At 34.1% G+C, this 22,712-nt stretch overlaps 1 protein-coding gene across 2 annotated transcripts in view; it reads right to left on the reverse strand.

Annotated features, from left to right (window-relative positions):
• LOC138693296 (cyclin-dependent kinase-like 1) overlaps nucleotides 1-22,712 on the reverse strand; it is a 112,359-nt gene that overhangs the window by 37,766 nt on the left and 51,881 nt on the right. For both annotated transcript variants that reach the window (XM_069817161.1, XM_069817160.1), the window contains one exon: nucleotides 665-854. In XM_069817161.1, the coding sequence (XP_069673262.1) occupies nucleotides 665-854 (190 nt within the window). The remainder of the gene's footprint in view (nucleotides 1-664; nucleotides 855-22,712) is intronic.

Genomic DNA, 22,712 nt, shown 5'->3' on the forward strand with positions numbered 1-22,712 from the left:
AGAAAATCATCTTGTGATTCAAGTTGAGCGCCATTGTACGTTTGATTACAAAATGAAGATTCATTGATTATTTTACTAAACTTATTATAATTTATTCGCATAATTTTTTAGAACGAAATTTACAAAAAATGGGGGACTGAGAAGACCGGTTGTTGTGGAAGCTTCGAACATACTCGTAAGTGGGGAAATGCCAATGAAGAAGAAGAAGAAAATGTTTTTCAGGCGATATTAACTCTCCTGTTTCATTTATATGTTTATTTATAATGTAAAAATTACAAATAAAATTATCTCGTGATTCAGTTGAGCGCCATTGTACTTTTAAATACAAAATGAAGGTGAATTTATTATTGTACTAAACTTATTGTAATTTATTCACACAATTTTCCGTTAAATTGACTCATAGTTACTGGAAATGAACAGAATGGGATCAATTGTTTACAGAAATCGTTGTATACAAGCGCAAAACCATTTTTTCTGTATGAGGGGATATTGAAGACGTGTTTTTCGGCGAAAATACCAAAACAAAATATTTGCACTATGCAGATACCTACTTTATAGTTTAGAAAGTAAAAATGAACCGTAGTCTGCGACACGGTGATTGTACCGTACACTGTAGTAATAGTAATGGTAATACTAATGGTAATGTTGGTAATGGGACACTTGCCTTCAGAAGTCGGATCTCTCGGAGGGCGATCTTGCGGATGAGGGGGTCGTCTTCGGACTCGACGAACTTCTTGATGGCGACGATCTGCCCCGTGTCCCGGTTCCTGCACTTGAACACCATGCCGTAGCTTCCCTCGCCGAGCTTGCCCAGCTTCTCATAGCGCTCCATGAGGCGAGAGGGCGCTCGGGACCTGGAACATGTTCAATACGTGTACCCGTGCTTTGTGTCTTTTTCTTAATTTAGAAACAGATCTTTATGATAGCGTAATGGTCAGTTTCTCCAAGAAATGTTTAATTTCTCTTAACTAGTGTTAAATTAACAGCGTCTTTATTTTTAACGTTTTGTTAATGTATTTTCCATTTCTTCAACATCATTTTGTTTAAAACAACCAACACTTAACTATAACATTCGTTAACACTATTTTAACCACTCAATAACACTTGGTAAATTCTGTATTGTAGAGTAAGTCATGAAACGTGTATAAAATCATAACCTCGTACAGTAGGCCATGATCGATAAAGAAAGACAAATGAAAGTTGTAGGAGACTACTATTGAAATAGTAATATACGTTACAAGAGCGGTATGTTGACGTTTTCATGTTCGAGGAAAAGATTGAAAATGCGAAACGTAGTTGAGCTTTTTTAATTTCCGAGAACATGAAAACAAACATACCGCTCGTGTATCGTACATTATTTTGTGCGAAGATCGTTTATTACATACCTGAAAGACGAATTTCTAATTAGTTGCAATGAAATCTCCATGTTGGTTTCTGTTTAATGACGCCAACTTCGGAAACCCAAAATATCTTTTTTCAACATTGTTGCTATAAAATGTTTTCTGTGTTTACTATACTCCAGCAAGCCGTGATATACGTCTGTTTTTTTCCCCCAGTCTATAAATGCGAACTTAAAACAAACGGTAAGGTTATGTAATGATTTATTTTTCATTTTAATATTTTAACAATGTTATTTATATAACATATTGCAGTAATAACATCGGCATCTGGAATCTCGTTGAATTTTTTCACGGCTTCCTTAATGTTACTTGTATCAGGAATGCAATAAGTTTAGTGGAGTAATAGACTTTACTTAATTTTTGCAAATATTTAAAAACAATAATTAACATTGCAATTTAGGTGAAATTGCAGTGGTAAGTTTCCAATTTATAATTATTACTGTGTTAAACGTCTCTAAAAATAATATGTTAAAAGTCTAAAGCAGTAAAATGAATGTCGCGCTTAAGCGGTAAGAAGAGGGAAATTGTTATGTGTGTTACGTTGGGAATACTGAATGTGGTATTTCACACTTACCGCGTATTGGTTCTGAGCGGAAAACAAGCAAATACGTACGATCTCGCACAAAATAATTTTATTATAAAGTAAGGTTATAGTACTAATGCTAACATATAGGTTCTCATTTTTGCTGAAACATTTTCCAATAATATAATATTGACTGTGTATTTTGAAACAACATTGACATTGGCTGTAGTTAGTTGAAAAGAGCCGATATCATAGAATCAGGAGTAAATAGTAGATGCTGAATTTTATTAGAGTAAATGGTCTGTTTCTGTTTGTAGGATTTCAAATCTGGTTTACATTTCTTGTAATATTTTGAGGCCTACTTGTTTTGAAAATCTATACTGTCACAAATTGAGTATCATGCATACTATATAAATCATCATTCCTAATTCTTGTCACGTTGAGATCCCACATTTTATATATATTCAATATTGTGATGTAATAGCTCAGTATCAAAATAAGCAGCCAATATGATAATCAGTTCACTTTTGAAGATTATGTTCCCTATATTAGCTTTCCAAAGCGTCTTTTAAATGTTATGTTATCAGTCATTCACGAAACATTTCTTAAAGAGAGACATAAAACATTATTTTCACAACTTCTGTTTGAACAGCTGTTGTGTCATCGGCCATATTTAACTATTTGTCAAATGAGTCAACTGCCTAAAATCCTACATTTAAAGTTAACAAAAACTTAACAATCTCTTCAGACAAACTAGTGTTGAAAACATGAAAAAACTATATTTAACAATCTGTTTAGAGTTTAACATTCGTTAAATGTTCTAACAATACTTGAAGAAACCGGCCATAAGTATCGTAACATATACAGGGTGGAAGTAATATATTTGTACAGATTTTATCAGCTTATTCTTTGGATAGGCTACAACAAAAAGTAATAATACAGCGTGATTCCCTCGCTAGACGCCACAAACTTTTGTCTATAAAACTGCCATTTACTTAAAGTTTGTCTTGAAATTTGTTAAACACATCTTGAACAATGTAAAACAGGATCTCCTCATATTCGATGCTGAAAATGGTCCTCTTTCATATCCAAGCATTCTTCTAGACTTACACTGGCGTTCAAAGATATCTGACCTACCATTTTATGATCGTGTAAGCGAGCTTTCTAACCACAGGATAAGCCAGAACCAAAGATATAACAAATTGAAAAAAAACTTTGAACTAGTTCCGCTAGTTCTCAATAGGTGGCACCATTATTGGGGCATTATGCCGCCTCTATGCTTCGTTATCGTTCCCTGACCCGTAAAGAAGTTTAGATATGATCACTCCTTTATAAAAATTCAAAATTTTACAACTTCTTGACTTTGATATTTAATGTTGTTTTCTTATCTTCTCACTCATAATTTCACAGTTACTTATATTTACTTTTGCAAGCTTTTTCAATTAGCGGTGTTTGTTTGTTATTTCCTGGTTCCAATAATTGACAATAATTTCGGTCCAAGACTATACAAATCAGTCGGAGCTAAAAGGAACTGAGTCACTTTTCACAATTTTCAGGAGAAGCAAAAAATACCCCACTAATAGCTCAAATGTATCTATTTTTATATTAATATTTTTATGTTATAGAAGACCAAAGAACATTTAAAAGTCTGACTTAGTTCCTTCTTCCACCGTTCGATGCGCATGACATCCGTTGTTCAAATGGTTGCATAACTAAAAAACTTCATATTTTGACTTAAGTTCCTTTTAGCTCCGACCGATTTTATCAATAATAATTCATTATCATCATCTAGCATTAATAAATGATTTTGGGTTTGACGTCCACACCTGTGGAGTAACGGTTAGCGCGTCTGGCCGCGAAACAGGTGGTCCGGGTCCGATTCCCGGTCGGGGCAAGTTACCTGGTTGAGGTTTTTTTCGAAGTTTTCTCTCAACCCACTTTGGGCAAAATCTGAGTAACTATCCGTGCTGAATCCCGGACTCATTTCACCGGCATTATCACCTTCATCTCATTCAGACGCTAAATAACCAAAGATGTTGATAAAGCGTCGTAAAATAACCTACTAAAATAAAAAAAATCGAGTTTAACAAGGGAAATAATCGAATTATTTTTGAAAGCCTTCATCTAACAGAGAAATGGATTCTTAAGAATATGTCTTGCATTTTTATATTATTTTTCATCATATTTGCGTGCTATTATTTGGTTGAGAAGCTTTTGTCATCCAGTCTGCTCTCAAAAAAGCTGAAAGATAGAATTTATAGAACAGTTATATCACCAATTGTTCTGCATGGCTGTGAAACTTGGACTCTAACTTTGAGAGAGGAACAAAGATTAAGGGTGTTTGAGAATAAGGTGCTTAGGAAAATATTTGGGGTTAAGAGGGATGAAGTTACAGGAGAATGGAGAAAGTTACACAATACAGAACTGCACGCATTGTATTCTTCACCTGGCATAATTAGGAACATTAAATCTAAACGTTTGAGATGGACAGGGCACGTAGCACGTATGGGCGAATCCAGAAATGTATGTAGATTATTAGTTGAAAGACCTGAAAGAAAAATACCTTTGAGGAGACCGAGACGTAGATGGGAAGATAATATTAAAATAGATTTGAGCGAGGTGGGATATGATTGTAGAGACTGGATTAATCTTGCTCAGAATAGGGACCGATGGCGGGCTTATGTGAGGGTGGCAATGAACCTCCGAGTTCTCTAAAGACCATAACTAAGTAAGTAAGTAGCAATTTGTATTAACTCTTGTAGACAAGATTGTTAAAATTTAGAGTAGGCCCGGTACTGGATTTGCAGTGTTTTTAGGTCGTACGAAATGCCGGCAGCCTGATCTACATAAAATCTTAGGCCACATCGCAATTTTAATAATAATCTATATGAAACTGAAAGTTCAATTAAATTGGGAGAATGGTTCGTAATACTTTTGGGTCACAAATTTTTCATAGCACGGAAACTTCTGTGGTAAAGAATTGCGTGTCAATTTATTAGAACCTGAATTTACAGCTTAATGCCCTTATTGCGCGTTCTTACCAGGAAGTGCAAGCGCGTTTCAGTGGGTCAGGCGGGCATTGGACTTTCTTCTCATGTCTAGTTCTTAGCAAGATATCAACTAAAGATGTAGGGCGTTTCTAGGGAGTAACTGTTGATAAACGTCACGTCAGTATAAACTTTTTCAAGTAAAAAAAAATGATAGATCTTGGGAGATTTATACATTGCGGTATACCGAAATATGGAGGGTTCGTGCAATGTGCTGGAGTTGCTTGCCCCTCTCCATTGGATGTTACAGACATGGAAAGCCAATAACGAAAATATATGTCGTATTTTGTTCTTGTAAATAAATTCTTATTTTCTTGAAACAAATAATTTTAAATTTTTCTTTGAAAAAGACTCGCTACAATATGTATGTATGTATGTATGTATGTATGTATGTATGTATGTATGTATGTATGTATGTATGTATGTATGTATGTATGTATGTATGTATGTATGTATGTATGTATGTATGTATGTATGTATGTATGTATTCACACTGCAATGGGTATATACCCGGTGGCAGTGGTAACTAATTACACTCAATAATGACAATAATAAACTTATTAATTAAAAATACAATTAATAATAATACTAATAATTAATACTAATAATAATAATAACAACAACAACAGGGAATATACTAAATTAAATGAAACGATCACTTAAAATAACATTTGAAATATTCTAATTTGTATCTTAAAACTCAGATCGAACTAAAACCCACGAGTATATGTTCATATCTGCACGAGTACCTTTCAATATTACACTCATTTCGCTGTCAACTCACTCACTGCACTGGAACTACGACACATTTCACTGATTCTATCCTGATTTCACTAACACTTCAAAAACATTTCACTGTTCAAATTCTTTCCACTGCCACTATAAACTATAAAGCTTCACTGACAGGAACACGTTTCACTTACACAACACACTTCACTGACACAACATAATTCTTCACTGATACAACACTTCAATAACAACATATCATTTATACCCTTTAAATACTGTGTATAATTACCGTCTATTAGTAAGATCCTTAAGCCTATTTTTAAATGCATTTTTGGTTGTTGGTAAAGCCTTTAGTAAGTCTGCAGGTAAAACATTCCAGTCCCTGATAGTACGATTGAGAAAAGAAAACTTTCCGGTGTCCGTCCTCTGCCTTCTTTCCCTCAATTTATATGAGTGGTCGTTCCTTGAAGAGTAATTTGGCGGCTGCAACCTATTTTTTATTTCTCTCCAGGCAGGCTCACCTCTGTATGTTTTGAACAGTACGCATAATCGAATTCGCGTTCTCCTGTCCGTGAGTGTGTCCCATTTTAATGGTGAATTTTTCCGACAACACTTAAGAGCCCGTTTTTTTAATCTTTTCCAGTGTCTTAATATATTCTAATCTGTAAGGATCCCAACATGCAGCACCATATTCCATTACTGGACGTACTAGTGATTTATATACAATCTCTTTGGATTTATGAGAACCTTTTCTTAGTACCCTCATCACCAAGTGTAACGCTCTCCATGCCTTTCCCACTGTGTCTGTAACGTGTTCCTCCCAGCCGAGATCGCTGCTAAATGTTATTCCGAGGTATTTACATTTGTTAACTTCCGGAATGGTTTCACCCCCTAACGTATACGATGCGACTATTTTATTTCTTTTCCTTGTAAAGCTGATGGCTTTGCTCTTTAGAGAATTTATTTTCATTTTGTTGGCTATTGCCCAATCGTTTATTCTATTGAGGTCATTCTGGAGAAGAGTAGTATCTTCATGACTTTTTATTTCCCTGTATACCATACAATCATCCGCGAATAAGGGGTTTAATTACAAAAGTCACATTCTCCACATTTTAAATTTGAAATTTCAAGTGGAGGGGTTTTTAAAAGTAACACATAATTTCAATTTAAACTTAGCGAACAGATTTTAGAGAAACCACTCAAACATGTCAGACGTTGTAATTACTTACTTACTCATAACTTTTAAGGAACCCGAAGGTTCATTGCCACCCTCACATAAGCCTGCCATCGGTCCTTATCCTGAACAAGATTAAAGGGTTAAGTACAGCTTACAGCAGTAAAATTTTTTGAAGTATTCAACATTTTTTCCTCTATTACTATGTCTTGTACAATAATGAAAATTGGTATGTGTAAAACCCGTCTGCTATATGAAAAAAAAAATTACGATTCAAAACAATTATTTATATATTTTTTTCAAAATTCAAAATGGTCGCAGTTTACTATGCAGTGATGAAGCGTTTCCCTCATAACTCATTAACTTGTTAACTTTCTCATGTTCTCTCTCTTTTATTTTATTGCTGAAGCTCATGTTTACAATATCATGTTCTTTCAACTACATTCCTTAATAAATAATATATATATTTTTTTAATTTTGTGTTAGAAGAAGATACTGATATTTGACAATTTTTTCAAATGAATTTATTTTTATCACACAATCTATCAAAGGTAGAGAAGTGATCTTGCATCATATTGTAGATATGACGTGCATAAATATACGCAAAAAATTTCATCACAAAATGTTGGATAGTTTTTGAATTATGCTTCATCACTACACAGTGAACTGAATTTTGAAGAAAAACTGAAAATAGTTTTTTTTAAATAGTAAAAAAAAATATATATATATTTTTCATAAGCAGAAGGACTGTGTTTTACACATAGTAATTTTAATTATTGTAAAAGATAGAGTAATGGAGGAGAAAAAAATGTTTAATATTTCCAAAATTTAACCCTTTAATCCAGTCCCTACCATCATATCTCACCTCCCTCAAATCCATTTTAATATTACCATTGTATTCAGTTATTCCTCGATGTTTGAGATACTTACTCAGAAATACAAACAGTAGAATGTAATCTAGTAGCCTACCCGTTGCCTTTGGGCTATTGGGTTCCCTCAACCCTAAGTTATAAGTGGGACAGGGCGTGTTAACTGCCAACATAGCATGATGTAGCTGGCGAACACTGTAATTTATCTCGACGAGAGCTGTTTTAGCAAGTGGAGAGACTGTGTACGTTGATAAGTGGCTTGTGATGTTTTGTTAGTCTAGCAATTGCAAGATTCCCTTAAGATTACCTTGTCAAGTTTGATTAGTGAGGTTAGATTGTACTGTGGATATGATCTCTCTCAAAGTTTTAGATTTTAAATTAAATTATGAAACACTAACATAGTTTCATAACTCATAATAAAATGTTATGTTTTATTTAACGACGCTCGCAACTGCAGAGGTTATATCAGCGTCGCAACTCATTATATCTCTTTAGTTTATGAATATAGTAAAATAAAATTGACCTGTAGAAGTTGTTGCTGTGTAATTGATTATAAAGAATTATTACAATGTACTTATTTTTAAGAAGGGAGACAAGACTAATGGCCGGTTTTTCCAACTATTGTTAGAAAATTTAACGACTGTTAAACTCTAAACAGTTTGTTAATTAATAAAATTGTATGTTTTCAACACCAGTTTGGTTTAACAGATTGTTAACAGTTTGTTAATTTTAAATGTAGGATTTCGGGCAGTTAACTCATTTAACAGTTAGTTAAATATGGCCGATGTCTCCACAGCTGTTCGAACAGAAGTTGCGAAATTAATATTTTGTGTCTCTCTGTAGGGAATGTTTAGCATATGACTGGTAATATAACATTTAAAAAAATACTTTGGACTGTTTAAATACATCAGTGTTATTTTATTTCTTTCGTATTTCGTATCCATAATAGCAATGAGGAAATATAACCTCACTTTGTAATTATTATTCAGCACGTCACCTACAACTTTCATTTGTCAACTGTTTGTTTATGGAGCGTGGCCTACTATAACAGGTTGTCATTTTATGCAAGTTCCATGACTCACTCTATAATATAGAATTTAAAGATTAATTTTAGCCAATCAAAAATTGTCTTACATTTGTAGAATCATTACCAACTGCTGTTGAGTAGTTAAAATAGTGCTAACAGACGTTATAGTTAAGTGTTGGTTATCTTAAACAAAATTATGTTGAACAAATGGAAAATACATTAACAAAGCGTTAAAAATAAACAGACTGTTAATTTAACATTCGTTAAGCAAAATTGAACATTACTTGAACAAACTGGCCATAACTGCAGTAACTTTCGAGGAATATCACTTTTGTTGATGTCGTACAAAATTTTGTCCAATATTCTTTTGAGAAGATTAGCTCCATATATAAATGAAATTATTGGGAATCATCAGTGCGGTTTCAGGCGTAATAGATCGACTATCGATCCGATTTTTTGTATGAGACAGATATTGGAGGAAAAATGGGAGTATAAGGGTACAGTGCATCAGTTATTCATAGATTTAAAAAGGCATATGACTCGGTTAAGAGAGAATTTTATATATTATTCTTATTGAATTTGGTATTCCCAAGAAACTAGTTCGATTAATTAAAATGTGTCTCAGTGAAACGTACAGCAGAGTCCATATAGGTCAGTTTCTATCTGATGCTTTTCCAATTCACTGCGGGCTAAAGCAGGGAGATGCACTATCACCTTTACTTTTTAACTTCGCTCTAGAATATGCCATTAGGAAAGTTCAGGATAACAGAGAGGGTTTGAAATTGAAGGAGTTACATGAGCTTCTTGTCTATAATTTAACCAGAAAAAATTAAAGAAAACAGCTGAAAGTATAGATTGACGAAATGTAACTGTTGCAGGAGAAAGCGGCCTGGCGTATGAATAAGGGTTGCTATGGTTACTATCTTAAGACCATTAACTTATATATTTTGTGCGAGATCGTGCGTATTTGCTTGTTTTCCGCACAGAACCAATACGCGGTAAGTGTGAAATACCACATTCAGTATTCCCAACGTAACACACATAACAATTTCCCTCTTCTTACCGCTTAAGCGCGATATTCATTTTACTGCTTTAGGCTTTTAACATGTTATTTTTAGAGACGTTTAACATAGTAATAATCATAAATTGGAAAGTTGCCACTGCAATTTCACCTAAATTGCAATGTTAATTATTGTTTTTAAATATTTGCAAAAATTAAGTAAAGTCTACTACTCCACGAAACTTATTGCATTCCTGACACAAGTAACATTAAGGAAGCCGTGAAAAAATGAACAAGATTCCAGATGCCGATGTTATTACTGCAATATGTTATATAAATAATATTGTTAAAATATTAAAATGAAAAATAAATCATTACATAACCTTACCGTTTGTTTTAAGTTCGCATTTATAGACTGGGGGGTGGGAAGACAGACGTATATCACGGCCTGCTGGAGTATAGTAAACACAGAAAACATTTTATAGCAACAATGTTGAAGAAAGATATTTTGGTGTTCCGAAGTTGGCGTCATTAAACAGAAACCAACATGGAGATTTAATTGCAACTAATTAGAAATTCGTCTTTCAGGTATGTAATAAACGATCTTCGCACAAAATAATGTACGATACACGAGCGGTATGTTTGTTTTCATGTTCTCGGAAATTAAAAAAGCTCAACTACGTTTCGCTTTTTCAATCTTTTCCTCTACCATGAAAACGTCAACATACCGCTCTTGTAACGTATATTACTATTACACATTTGGTAGAATAATGATTGCCACGAAATATTCTCTGAAGCGTTCTGAAACACATGTTTAGAATAGGCTATTGTAAAACCTAGATTATACAAAAAGAAATTTGTCGTGATTATAAGAATGTTAGAAATGAAATAATTTCAGTGTCTTACCATTTTGAAACTTTAGCTCCCAGATGTACAAGTAGTAGTAAATCATTTTGCTTAGTGTTTACACCTTGAAGTATTTTGTTTTGACCTACTAAAAGAGAACAAGGGTTTTGAATTTCGTGCTTGAACCCCATTCCGATAAGTATACCCTAAATATCGCCCTTCCCACCCCATCCGCTGTAGTGGAATAAAACTGTAATATAATTTTATTACGAATCTAGTGTTGCTGGGTGACGGAATTTTTATTTCCCATGCAACAATAAATCAGCTCAGTTAATGGAAGTTAAGAATTCTTGAAAGTTTAAATTCTTAATTTTATCTGAATTGTGGACAGAATATTGATACGATGTCTCTACGATTTCGAGATTTATTCGTTTATTATTTTAAGTGGTGCATATCATAAATGCAGGTATACTTGCATCACTTATTTGATATCGCTGGCGAAAGTGCAAAACCTTGTAAGTCATGACATTAAACATGTCGGGAATGCAATAAAACTCTTCTGTGTTCAATTTGCTTGACAGATGAACAATAGTAATATACGTTACAAGAGCGGTATGTTGACGTTTTCATGGTCGAGGAAAAGATTGAAAAAGCGAAACGTAGTTGAGCTTTTTTAATTTCCGAGAACATGAAAACAAACATACCGCTCGTGTATCGTACATTATTTTGTGCGAAGATCGTTTATTACATACCTGAAAGACGAATTTCTAATTAGTTGCAATGAAATCTCCATCTTGGTTTCTGTTTAATGACGGCAACTTCGGAAAACCAAATATCTTTCTTCAACAATTTTGCTATAAAATGTTTTCTGTGTTTACTATACTCCAGCAGGCCGTGATATACGTCTGTCTTTTTTTTCCCCCAGTCTATAAATGCGAACTTAAAAGAAACTGTAAGGTTATGTAATTATTTATTTTTCATTTTAATATTTTAACAATATTATTTATATAACATATTGCAGTAATAACATCGGCATCTGGAATCTTGTTGATTTTTTCACGACTTCCTTAATGTTACTTGTATCAGGAATGCAATAAGTTTCGTGGAGTAGTAGACTTTACTTAATTTTTGCAAATATTTAAAAACAATAATTAACATTGCAATTTAGGTGAAATTGCAGTGGTAAGTTTCCGATTTATAATTATTACTATGTTAAACGTCTCTAAAAATAATATGTTAAAAGCCTAAAGCAGTAAAATGAATGTCGCGCTTAAGCGGTAAGACGAGGGAAATTGTTATGTGTGTTACGTTGGGAATACTGAATGTGGTATTTCACACTTACCGCGTATTGGTTCTGTGCGGAAAACAAGCAAATACGCACGATCTCGCACAAAAGTTGTTGTTTAGTGAACTGTGTGGAGGTAGATTTGAACCTCATAAGTGACACCAATTAGGCATCACTCATGAGGCAACTAAGCCAGGAGGTAACGGAGTAGGTATAATTCATATAAAATTATGTGAAATGATTTTGAGATAATTTTATAAATTATACTATTGTTCATGGTGATGATAGAGAGTGGATTAATCTTGCACAGGATGAGGAGCGATGGCAGGCTTATGTGAGGGCGGGAATGAACCTTCGGGTTCCTTAAAAGCCATTTGTAAGTAAGTATACTATTGTTCATACGTCAAGTATATTTAACAGAAGTCAGTTTTATTGCATTCCTGAAAGTTTTGGTCCTCAGGACTTAGGATTTTGCACGTTTGCCAGCGATATACTGGCTATCCAAGAAACTGAACTGCAGAAAAGTAAACCAAGAAAAAAAAATTCATACGTCGGATTTACATTACTCACATTTTCCTCACAATTTAAACTTCCTTCTAAACGTTGGATAGGTCACTTTTTTCTTAAGGAATGTGTATCCCGCGCCAGGTCTTGAACTTGCGTTACGGAATGAGTGCCGGTTCGATTTCTCATGAAATTTCGGTCAGTGTATGGGACCGGTGCCCATTCAGCATCATGATGAATTTGAGGAGCTACAATGAGTAGTGAAATCTTGCTCCGTAAGGCAGCTGTAATGGCTGGGGAATCAACTGCTGACCATTCACTACAGCCGTACTAGCTAGATGATCGTACATCTCTGCTGAGGCATGTGGACGTGAGGCCTGTAATTGGCTGGCTGCTCTTGGCTCTCCATTGGATGTCGTACCAGGGATATTTTGTGATAACCGGGGATTCAAGGATTGGATCTCATTTTCTAGACAAGTTTCTCAATGAATAATTTATTTTATGACTAGCCGTACCCGTGCGCTCCGCTGCACCCGTTAGAAATAAATATAAAGTAATTACATAATTAAAATAGGACATTTGATCCAGGGAACATTCGTGTTTGATAGAAGGATAAATCGTTTAATATGTTACTTAATTTAAATTGCATCCAAATACTTAAAATGCGATCATTTCGGTCCAGAGACACTCATTGGTGCAATGACAATTCCTTTAACATGTTTATTAATTTTTATTACATGCAGCCATAGTTTAATGAACATTGTCATCATTTAGATTTAATGTGTATACTTTATTTTACTTGTTATAGGTTTTCATTGAATTATGGTAATAACTTAATTTTAAACCTTGTTTTCTACGTATTCAGTAAATGGCGCTTGGCCCACTATGGTTCTGAACCCTTCAAATAACTTAAATTATATTATATAAAATTACATATTATATTATATTATATTATATTATATTATATTATATTATATCAGAAGTTAATGTAGTAACATTATAGCATTATGTCCATCTAGAGAAACTACACTTTCCAGTGGTGAAATAATAATTAATTATACAAATCGGTTAATTTAGCTTCCGATATTACTTCATACAAACACAGAAACATTCTATGTAGGCTATCTTTCATAGCTTTCGATTGTTGCTGTCCAAGGCCCCTTATAGACGAAGTCATTTGTTTTTTAATTCATTACACGGCCTTAGATGACAGTTATTTTAATTTTAAAACTCATTTATCTCATTAAATATCAGTCCTATTAAAATTTTTCAAGGAATAAAACTTATCGAAAATTATTTTTAAAGAAACTTTTGTTATGTAACATTTTTCACAAAAATCAATAATAAGCGAGATATTTCGATTTATTTAATTCAGGCCCCCTTATAACCCCCCTTTTAAATAATGTATTTTGAATGCCATATAGCCTAAAATCTAAGTTACAACGAACTTAATATATATTCCAATTTTCATCGAAATCCGTTCAGCCATTATCGCGTGAAAAGGTAACAAACATACAGACAGACAGACAGACAGACAAAAATTTCAAAAAAGCGATTTTCGGTTTCAGGGTAGTTAATTATATATGTTAGGACCAATTATTTTTGTAAAATCGAAAATTACCAGAAAAATTTCGGCTACAGATTTATTATTAGTATAGATAGACAAAATTTAAATATATAGGCCTACATCGATATTAAGCGTGTTTACTATGCAGCTTGGAAGTGAAATAATCGTGCGGATTTTCAGCTCATGTTATATGTGACAAAAAGTGTAATACCATATTGGTGGAAGTTTTAGTTTTCTAGAAAAAAATGTTTTTTTCCCTAATGTTTAACATCCTCTTACTCTGTAACTATTGCGAACAGGATCGTGATTTTTGTCCACAGTGCGCAAAAAAAAAAAAAAAAAAAAAAAAAAAAAAAAAAAAAAAAAAAAAATGGCACAGAATTAGAAATACTCTATTTTCGGAAATACATAACATTAATTTATAAATGAATACACTATTGGAAAGAGTAGACTTTAAAGATGAGCAGGATTTTATTTTGTTTTTTGAGGCTCAATTAAAATCTTATGGAGGTCAATACACAATGATGCGAAAAATGTGGTTTTTGAGGACAATTTATTACTTCAAAATGCAGAAACTGAATGTTAGTAAAATTAATAATAATTAATAATCTTTGAAATAATAAAAATTAAAAATGATGCTCTATGTGACCGCCATTTGTCCGCACAACCATTTGTAGGCGTCTTCTCCATTGTCCAATAGCACTGGATATCTGTCTTTGATCAAGCCGGTCCCAACATTCAAGAAGGCGTTGTCTTAAATATTCAGTATTACGAATTATTGTTTTGTAGTAAACTGCTTTTTGTAGTTGACTCCATACAAAATAGTCCATAGGATTAAGATCTCGTTTGAAACTCTAGCGGAAACCATCAGGGAATCTGAGAAATGCGATCTTTCACGCAATAATCTCTCAGGAGAGTCATCATGTCCTATCTTGCTAATCAATCGTTGTACACTTGAAACAGTCCATTCTCGCTGAGCGTAGTTCTTTACAATTTGACGGGCAGATAAATTATCATATTGGTGCAAATGTTTAATGAAAATCTTGTCTTCGTTCGTTAAGCCACCCATTATTCACAAAATGAGAACTCAAAACGGAAGAAAACAAATGAAGACAGCACAACAAACGGCTTGACCTGCTGAACTCGTAAAACCATAATGCTTAGTTCGGCATAAACGATCGATTTTGCACTGCCTTACAAAAAATAAAAAATAATATTTAATAAATGGTAAAACATTAAATATTATAGTACTTTCCCGGTCTACAAGGACTGTGAAATTTGTCTGTGAAATAAACTTTCAAGTGAAATCATTAATATAACCATTTAAATTTTGTGCCTTTTTTTTGCCCGCTGTGTATATTCCTGTAACAAAGTGAAGTAAGATGAAATTCATGTTTCGGAGCGTGATAACATTTGGTCACTTGGTAGCTGTATGTGTTACGCATATTTTACTGAATCGTTGACCTGTGGCAAGATATTATGTACCTAAGACTTCCGTGCGTATACAGAACGCGGAAGTGGGATCAAAAGCGACATGCCGGAAGTGAAGTCTGAGTGATAAAACTGTTCTTGATGAGGCTTCGTATTTTGGAGCAATATTTCACAGTTGTTATTGCTTCAGTTACTGAGTCCTTTGGCTTTTATGAGACAAGTTTCAGAAGACATATTTAAACAGCTCATTGTTTATCACCTGATAATATACAGGGTGATTCACGAAGATTTACCGCCATTTACGGAGCTTATTTCCGATAAAATATGATATGAAAATCAATAAAGAAAAAATTATGGCCTCCTGCGGAAAATACCCTGTGTCTAGCAAAATATGTTTAGATTCAAAAATATTAGAAAGGATAAATCATTTTACATACCTCGGATACACATTATCTTTTTTGGATGAAGTAGACATTTCACAGAAAATTTCTAAATACACCAAAACAATGGGGATAATTAACACCATTATGAAACCTTCCTTAGTACAAAGGCATACTCGAATTCGCCTTTACAAGACCTTGGCGAGACCTGTACTTTGTTACGGCAGTGAGGCATGGACATTGAGGAAGAAAGACGAAAGCAGAATAACGGCTAATGAAATGAAATTTATGAGATATACAGCGAGATATACGAAATGGGATCACAAACGCAATAATTACAACTAGAACCTGTAATTAATCACGTAAAATATTATCAGAACTGGGTAAATCATCTGCATCGCATGCATAGAGGTAGAATCCCAAAAGTCATGCTCCACTATCGTCCAAACGGGAAGAGATCTCTCGGTCGTCCAAAGAAGCGCTGGATTGAAAATTCAACTGTGAGATCGTAACAGGCCATTTGACCTAATACTTGAAGGGGAGAAGAAGGGGAAGATTTCCGATAAAAACAAACAAATGCTAGGGAGGCGATAAAATTGTAGGATAAACAGCCATGATTGGTTGAAACACGTCCTTCCGTACCGTTTTATTGGCCAAAAGTAGTATGATGTAGTAAAAGTATAATAGTCTAGAATATTCATAGAATTTTTTTTTTCATTTTGCCGTTGAAATAAGTAATCGAGAACGACGGAAACGTTTCTTTGAAGACTATCTACATAGCACTATAAGCTTCACTATAATTTTGAGCGTGAGAATAAGAGCTTAAGAAGTTAGCTCTAGCATTTTATTAAAAATATCCACCGTATTACAGAATTCTGTGATTTATTATTATTATTACTATATTTTTTTTGACATTTTAGTGTGTTAGATGATCTGGATTTGTTTTCTATGTTTAATTCTTTGGATGGTACATCGGTGCAAATAGCCTATTAGTGTTGTTCAGTGTCGTGTAAATTATCAAGAATTTTGAGTTATTCTTTTTATCCTGGCTTAGTCTATTAATTTTGTTTACAACTATGTTATCTTAGTAACGCAAGAATTTTATCATAATTGACTATTGAAGATATACATATCTACATAATTGGAGAATTTAACTTCAAGTAATTGTGAAATACATAGGCCCGGTTTCTTCAACCTTTGTTAAAATGCACCTAACATAGCGTTAATTAACTGTATGTTAAAAGTATGAATTGCTGTTAAAAATATTGCGTTTCTTCAACTTTACATTTCACATTTTAACATTCTGTTTGTTAACTCTCTGTTAGGACCAGAGATTCTAGAGTTTAACCATAACCTATAACCAAGTATAGGCTCACTTCTGTTTTCTGAACTCTGACTATTGCGATTCTCTCTTGTTCCCGTTGTTTGATTCAGAGAGGATAGAAGTCTTTCTATTCTCTCAGGTTTGATTTCTGCTTCTTTCCTCGTCTGTATCACAATAGCGTGGAGCGGCGTATTGGTATTGCTGTTACGAAATGGAAAAAGAAATCGTGGGACTAATTTCTCTTCGTTAGAAAGAAACCTTCTGCTGGAAATTATTTCGCAGTATAAACCAATTAATGAGAATAAATAAACAAACGGATCTAAGTTGAAAGCGAAAAGTGAGGCTTGGCAGAAAATGGCCTATACCTTTATATGAACGTCTGGTCTGTCAAATCACAGAAATCATCCGCTCTGTTTATGTATTCATGGATATCATTTTCTAAATAATCCAGATATAAAAGTTCAGCATCTAACGCACCAGCCTTATTGAATACTTCTTTGCTAACAGAGAGTTAAATGATTTAACTGCATGAAATTGGGCAGTCAAATTAACATAGGTTTTAACAGCCTGTTAGTACTAACAGTAGTTGAAGAAATGCTTCAACTGTTAAGTTTACAGTTAAAATGGAATAACACACTGTTATAATTTAACAAAGGTTGAAGAAATCGGTCCATAGTCTATTTGTCCTTTTTGTAATAAGAATTTTAAAGGAGCTCGTGGTCTAAGTATTCATATGAATAAAATGCATATGGATAAAAGTTAAACAGTTTTGGATAATGCTATGTTAAATGAGGATTTGAGCAAACTATATCAAGTATGCCACAGAAAGACAAATGCCTTCTTTGTGGCAAGTTCTTTCAATCTGTCCAAACCCATATTAGCAAAGCTCATCCGGAAAATTATCACATTATAGTTGGGGTTATAAAATCCTTAAGAATTAGATGGTTGAGGCACCAAGTGAGGCTAAACGAAATTTATGTTCCCAAAAGACGTGTTCAGTGAGACACGGGGCCAAAAAAAAAAAAAAAAAGAACCTGAACGACCAAAGTTAAGATGGTTATATTATGTAACGGACGATTTGAACAAAACAGGTATTCGAAACTGGAGAAGGGAAACAGAAAATGATACTTGAAAGAGGATTGCAACAGATGCCAAGACGCACCTTTGCTGTAGCGGAAGTGATGACATTGGTGAAATATTTCTTCTCATGAATCTGTGTACACTCCTAAATCTCGTCTGAACGAATTGTTACAAAATGCATGAAGTGCATTCCTAAAAATATGGCTGTAGCATGAACTAAAATATAATTAAACATTGAATTGAAAGAGGAGAAGTGGAAGGACAAATTTAAAAGGTACGCAAAACGCGTCCTTGCAAGGGGTTCGGGGCTGTAAGAAACTAAATATGTGAGCTCCAAGCCTGTTGGCCACTTGTCTCACTCCGGGTTACGCTGCTCCACTGAAGGAGTTCTAGAAAATGCTACATGCCCTGCCCATTTTTTTTTATTGGATTATTTTACGACGCTGTATCAACATCTAGGTTACTTAGCGTCTGAATGATATGAAGGTGATAATGCCGGTGAAATGAGTCCGGGGTCCAGCACCAAAAGTTACCCAGGATCTGCCCATCTAAAACGTCTGGATTTAATGTTCCTAATTATGTCAGGTTGTCGTGATGACTGCTGCAATATTTTTACCCATTTTAACTATGTTATCTTCATACTTCTACTCTGCACAAATGTTCTTTTAGCCTTCCATTTATTGCATGGATTCTGTATTTTAACATTAAAGGCTCATTCACAATGAAAATTAAGCATAACATAAGCGTTAACTTAAGAATATAAACGTTAACGCTCATTCACAATGAAAATTAAACATAACGTAAGCGTTAACTTAACGTTACAGTAAAATCAAGAAGTCATACCATCATTCACGATGGGAACATAAACATAACAGCAAACATAATTGGTAACCATGAAAACATGACAACGACGCCATTTCCTCATATTCTGTCGTATACTTCAGCGCTCCACGATTGTGTTCTGTTTGCAAATCACGTAAGCATAAGCATGAAAGTTTGGAGTTTGCAAACTTTCACGTTAACGTCTTACGGTAATGTTTATGTCAATGCTTATGTGAATCATTGTGAATGACCCCATTTGGTAGCCTGGGCGCAAACTTCTGTGTTTATGTTACGGTTATGTTTAATTTTCATTGTGAATGGGCCTTTACAGTAAAATCAAGAAGTCATAACATCATTCACGATGGGAACATAAACATAACCGCAAACATACTTGGTAACCATGGAAACATAACGACGCCATTTCCTCACATTCTGTCGTATACTTCAGCGCTCCACGATTGTGTTCTGTTTACAAATCACGTAAGCATAAGCATGAAAGTTTGGAGTTTGCAAACTTTCATGTTAACGTCTTACGGTAATGTTTATGTCAATGCTTATGTGAATCATTGTGAATGATCCCATTTGGTAGCTTGGGTGCAAACTTCTGTGTTTATGTTACGGTTATGTTTAATTTTCATTGTGAATGGGCCTTTAGACTTTATATGAAGTTTAATCACTATAACCATTACGCCTTTGAGTGATTATTATTACATTACTTTGTGATTGTACAGTTATTCATGTATTACTGTTTTTAATTAATTTTTAAACAGAATTAGTATGTAAATATATTGAATAAATGAATAGTACATTACCAGCGTTAATGAATTCATACACAAGAGGTCGGCGACTCATGCAACATCCGTATACAATATTTTACGACAGTCTCTTTTAACTATTGTTGTGACTTCATGTCGCTTAATATTGATTCTTTACAAGAGTGCGTGTGTTGTGTGTCAATGACTTCTCAAGGGAATTGCTTATATTATGTCTAAGGGGGAAAGCGCTGCTTCCATTTGCATTCCCAGTCCACATCATTTGACTACACCAAGGTTCGCTGAGTATACAATCTAGGTTTCGAGTAGCCAATCCCACTCATCCCTAGCTAGCTCTCTCCGTACGTCGCCAATCGGCGAACGGGGAATGCTATGGAATGATGACTGGGAGGACAGATTTTTCCTAAAGGCCCTTTCACAATGAAAATTAAACATAACCATAACATAAACACAGAATTTAAAAGTCATGTTGGATATCAGATAAGTGTTGTGAAGTTATATCGAATAAATCATTATTTTATTTCAGTCAGTCACTTTTCATTTATCAATGACAGAAAAGATTCTGTTACATCAAAGGTACAATTGTTAAAAATTACGAATATTTTCGACTTTCATGGAAGTCATCTTCAGGTGATATTTTGGCAAAACAATATTTGAAGACTAGGTGAATATTTAAATACAGTGAAACACTTATAACTAATCTGACCAAGTGTGCTTTACATAAATTAGTGGAATAATATAGATGGTTTTAAAATAACATACAGAGTAGAAGATTTTCCATTAATCATAATTGTGATATAATATGTTAAGGCACAAGCAGTGTGCTTAAATTATTGGATTAAAATCATTTAAATGTTTTTAAAATTAATCCACTGTATTTAAATATTCACCTAGTCTTCAAATATTGTTTTGCCAAAATATCAAGTGAAGATGACTTCCATGCAAGTCGAAAATATTCGTGATTTTTAACAATAATTGTACCTTTGATGTAACAGAATCTTTTCTGCCATTGATAAATGATAAGTGACTGACTGAAACAAAATAATGATTTATTCGATATAAAATAAACACAGAAGTTTGCGCCCAGGCTACCAAATGATTCACATAAGCATTGACATAAACATTACCGTAAGACGTTAACATGAAAGTTTGCAAACTCCAAACTTTCATGCTTATGCTTACGTGATTTGCAAACAGAACACAATCGTGGAGCGCTGAAGTATACGACAGAATATGAGGAAATGGCGTCGTTGTTATGTTTCCATGGTTACCATTTATGTTTGCTGTTATTTTATGTTCCCATCGTGAATGATCTTGATTTTACCGTAACGTTTATATTCTTAAGTTAACGCTTACGTTATGTTTAATTTTCATTGTGAATGAGCCTTAACGTGGGAAAACGGAGGAATTCCGAGAGCGACCTCGTCGGGTAAACTGCGTGAAGAAAGTCTGTTATTTTTGTTTCATTTTGCTCTGAACTGTACACTGTGAACTCCTGTGGTTATACATACAGAAAAAACTGGACAAATTGAGATCTGTCTAGCTTTCTCTGTCGTCTTTTCATACCGGAGATCCGAATTCAGGCCTCAGCGAGTCTATATGTAAAAAATTGTGGTGGAGGAAGATAATATAGCGACAAGTTTTTTTTTCGAAATACTGTCGTTTATTCTAGGATCATTTCACTAATTAGCTACAAGTATTATCATTATCGAGGCATAAATAAATTCTCTGAAGTGTATTCTGGTCTTTCCAGTCAGAACTGGTACGTATTTCCAGACATTGGTAGCGGCTTTGTAAACCGAGGGATTCAATTTCCGATAGGGTCCTGATTTTTTCTATTGATTTAATCATTCCGGCGACGCTATGGCTATTTTTGCTATACTCGTATCTCTGATACTTATGGCTTTTAGAGAACCCGGAGGTTCATTGCCGTCCTCACATAAGACCGCCATTAGTCCCTTTCCTGTGCAAGATTAATCCAGTCCCTACCATCATATCCCACCTACCTCAAGTAGATTTTAATATTATCCTCCCATCAACGCTTTGGCCTCCCCAAAGGTCTTTTCCCCTCAGATCTTCCAACTAACACTCTATATGTATTTCTGGATTCGCCCATACGTGCTACATGCCCTGCCCATCTCAAACGTCTGGGTTTAATGTTCCTAATTATGTCAGGTGAAGAATACAATGCGTGTAGTTCTGCGTTGTGTAACTTTCTCCATTATCCTGTAACTTCATTGCTCTTAGCCAAAATATTTTCCTAAACACCTTATTCTCGAACACTCTTAACCTCTGTTCCTTTCTCAAAGTGAGAGTCCAAGTTTCACAACCATACATAACAATCGGTAATATAACTATTTTATAAATTCTAACTTTTAGTTTTTAGAGAACAGACTGGATGACAATAGTAATATACGTTACAAGAGCGGTATGTTGACGTTTTCATGGTCGAGGAAAAGATTGAAAAAGCGAAACGTAGTTGAGCTTTTTTAATTTTCGAGAACATAAAACAAACATACCGCTCGTGTATCGTACATTATTTTGTGCGAAGATCGTTTATTACATACCTGAAAGACGAATTTATAATTAGCTGCAATGAAATCTCCATGTGGGTTTCTGTTTAATGACGGCAACTTCGGAAAACCAAAATATCTTGTTGCTATAAAATGTTTTCTGTGTTTACTATACTCCAGCAGGCCGTGATATACGTCTGTCTTTTTTTTCCCCCAGTCTATAAATGCGAACTTAAAACAAACGGTAAAGTTATGTAATGATTTATTTTTCATTTTAATATTTTAACAATATTATTTATATAACATATTGCAGTAATAACATCGGCATCTGGAATCTTGTTGATTTTTTCACGGCTTCCTTAATGTTACTTGTATCAGGAATGCAATAAGTTTCGTGGAGTAGTAGACTTTACTTAAT

This window comes from Periplaneta americana, chromosome 17 (assembly GCF_040183065.1).
Source record: "Periplaneta americana isolate PAMFEO1 chromosome 17, P.americana_PAMFEO1_priV1, whole genome shotgun sequence".
Lineage (NCBI taxonomy): Eukaryota > Metazoa > Arthropoda > Insecta > Blattodea > Blattidae > Periplaneta > Periplaneta americana.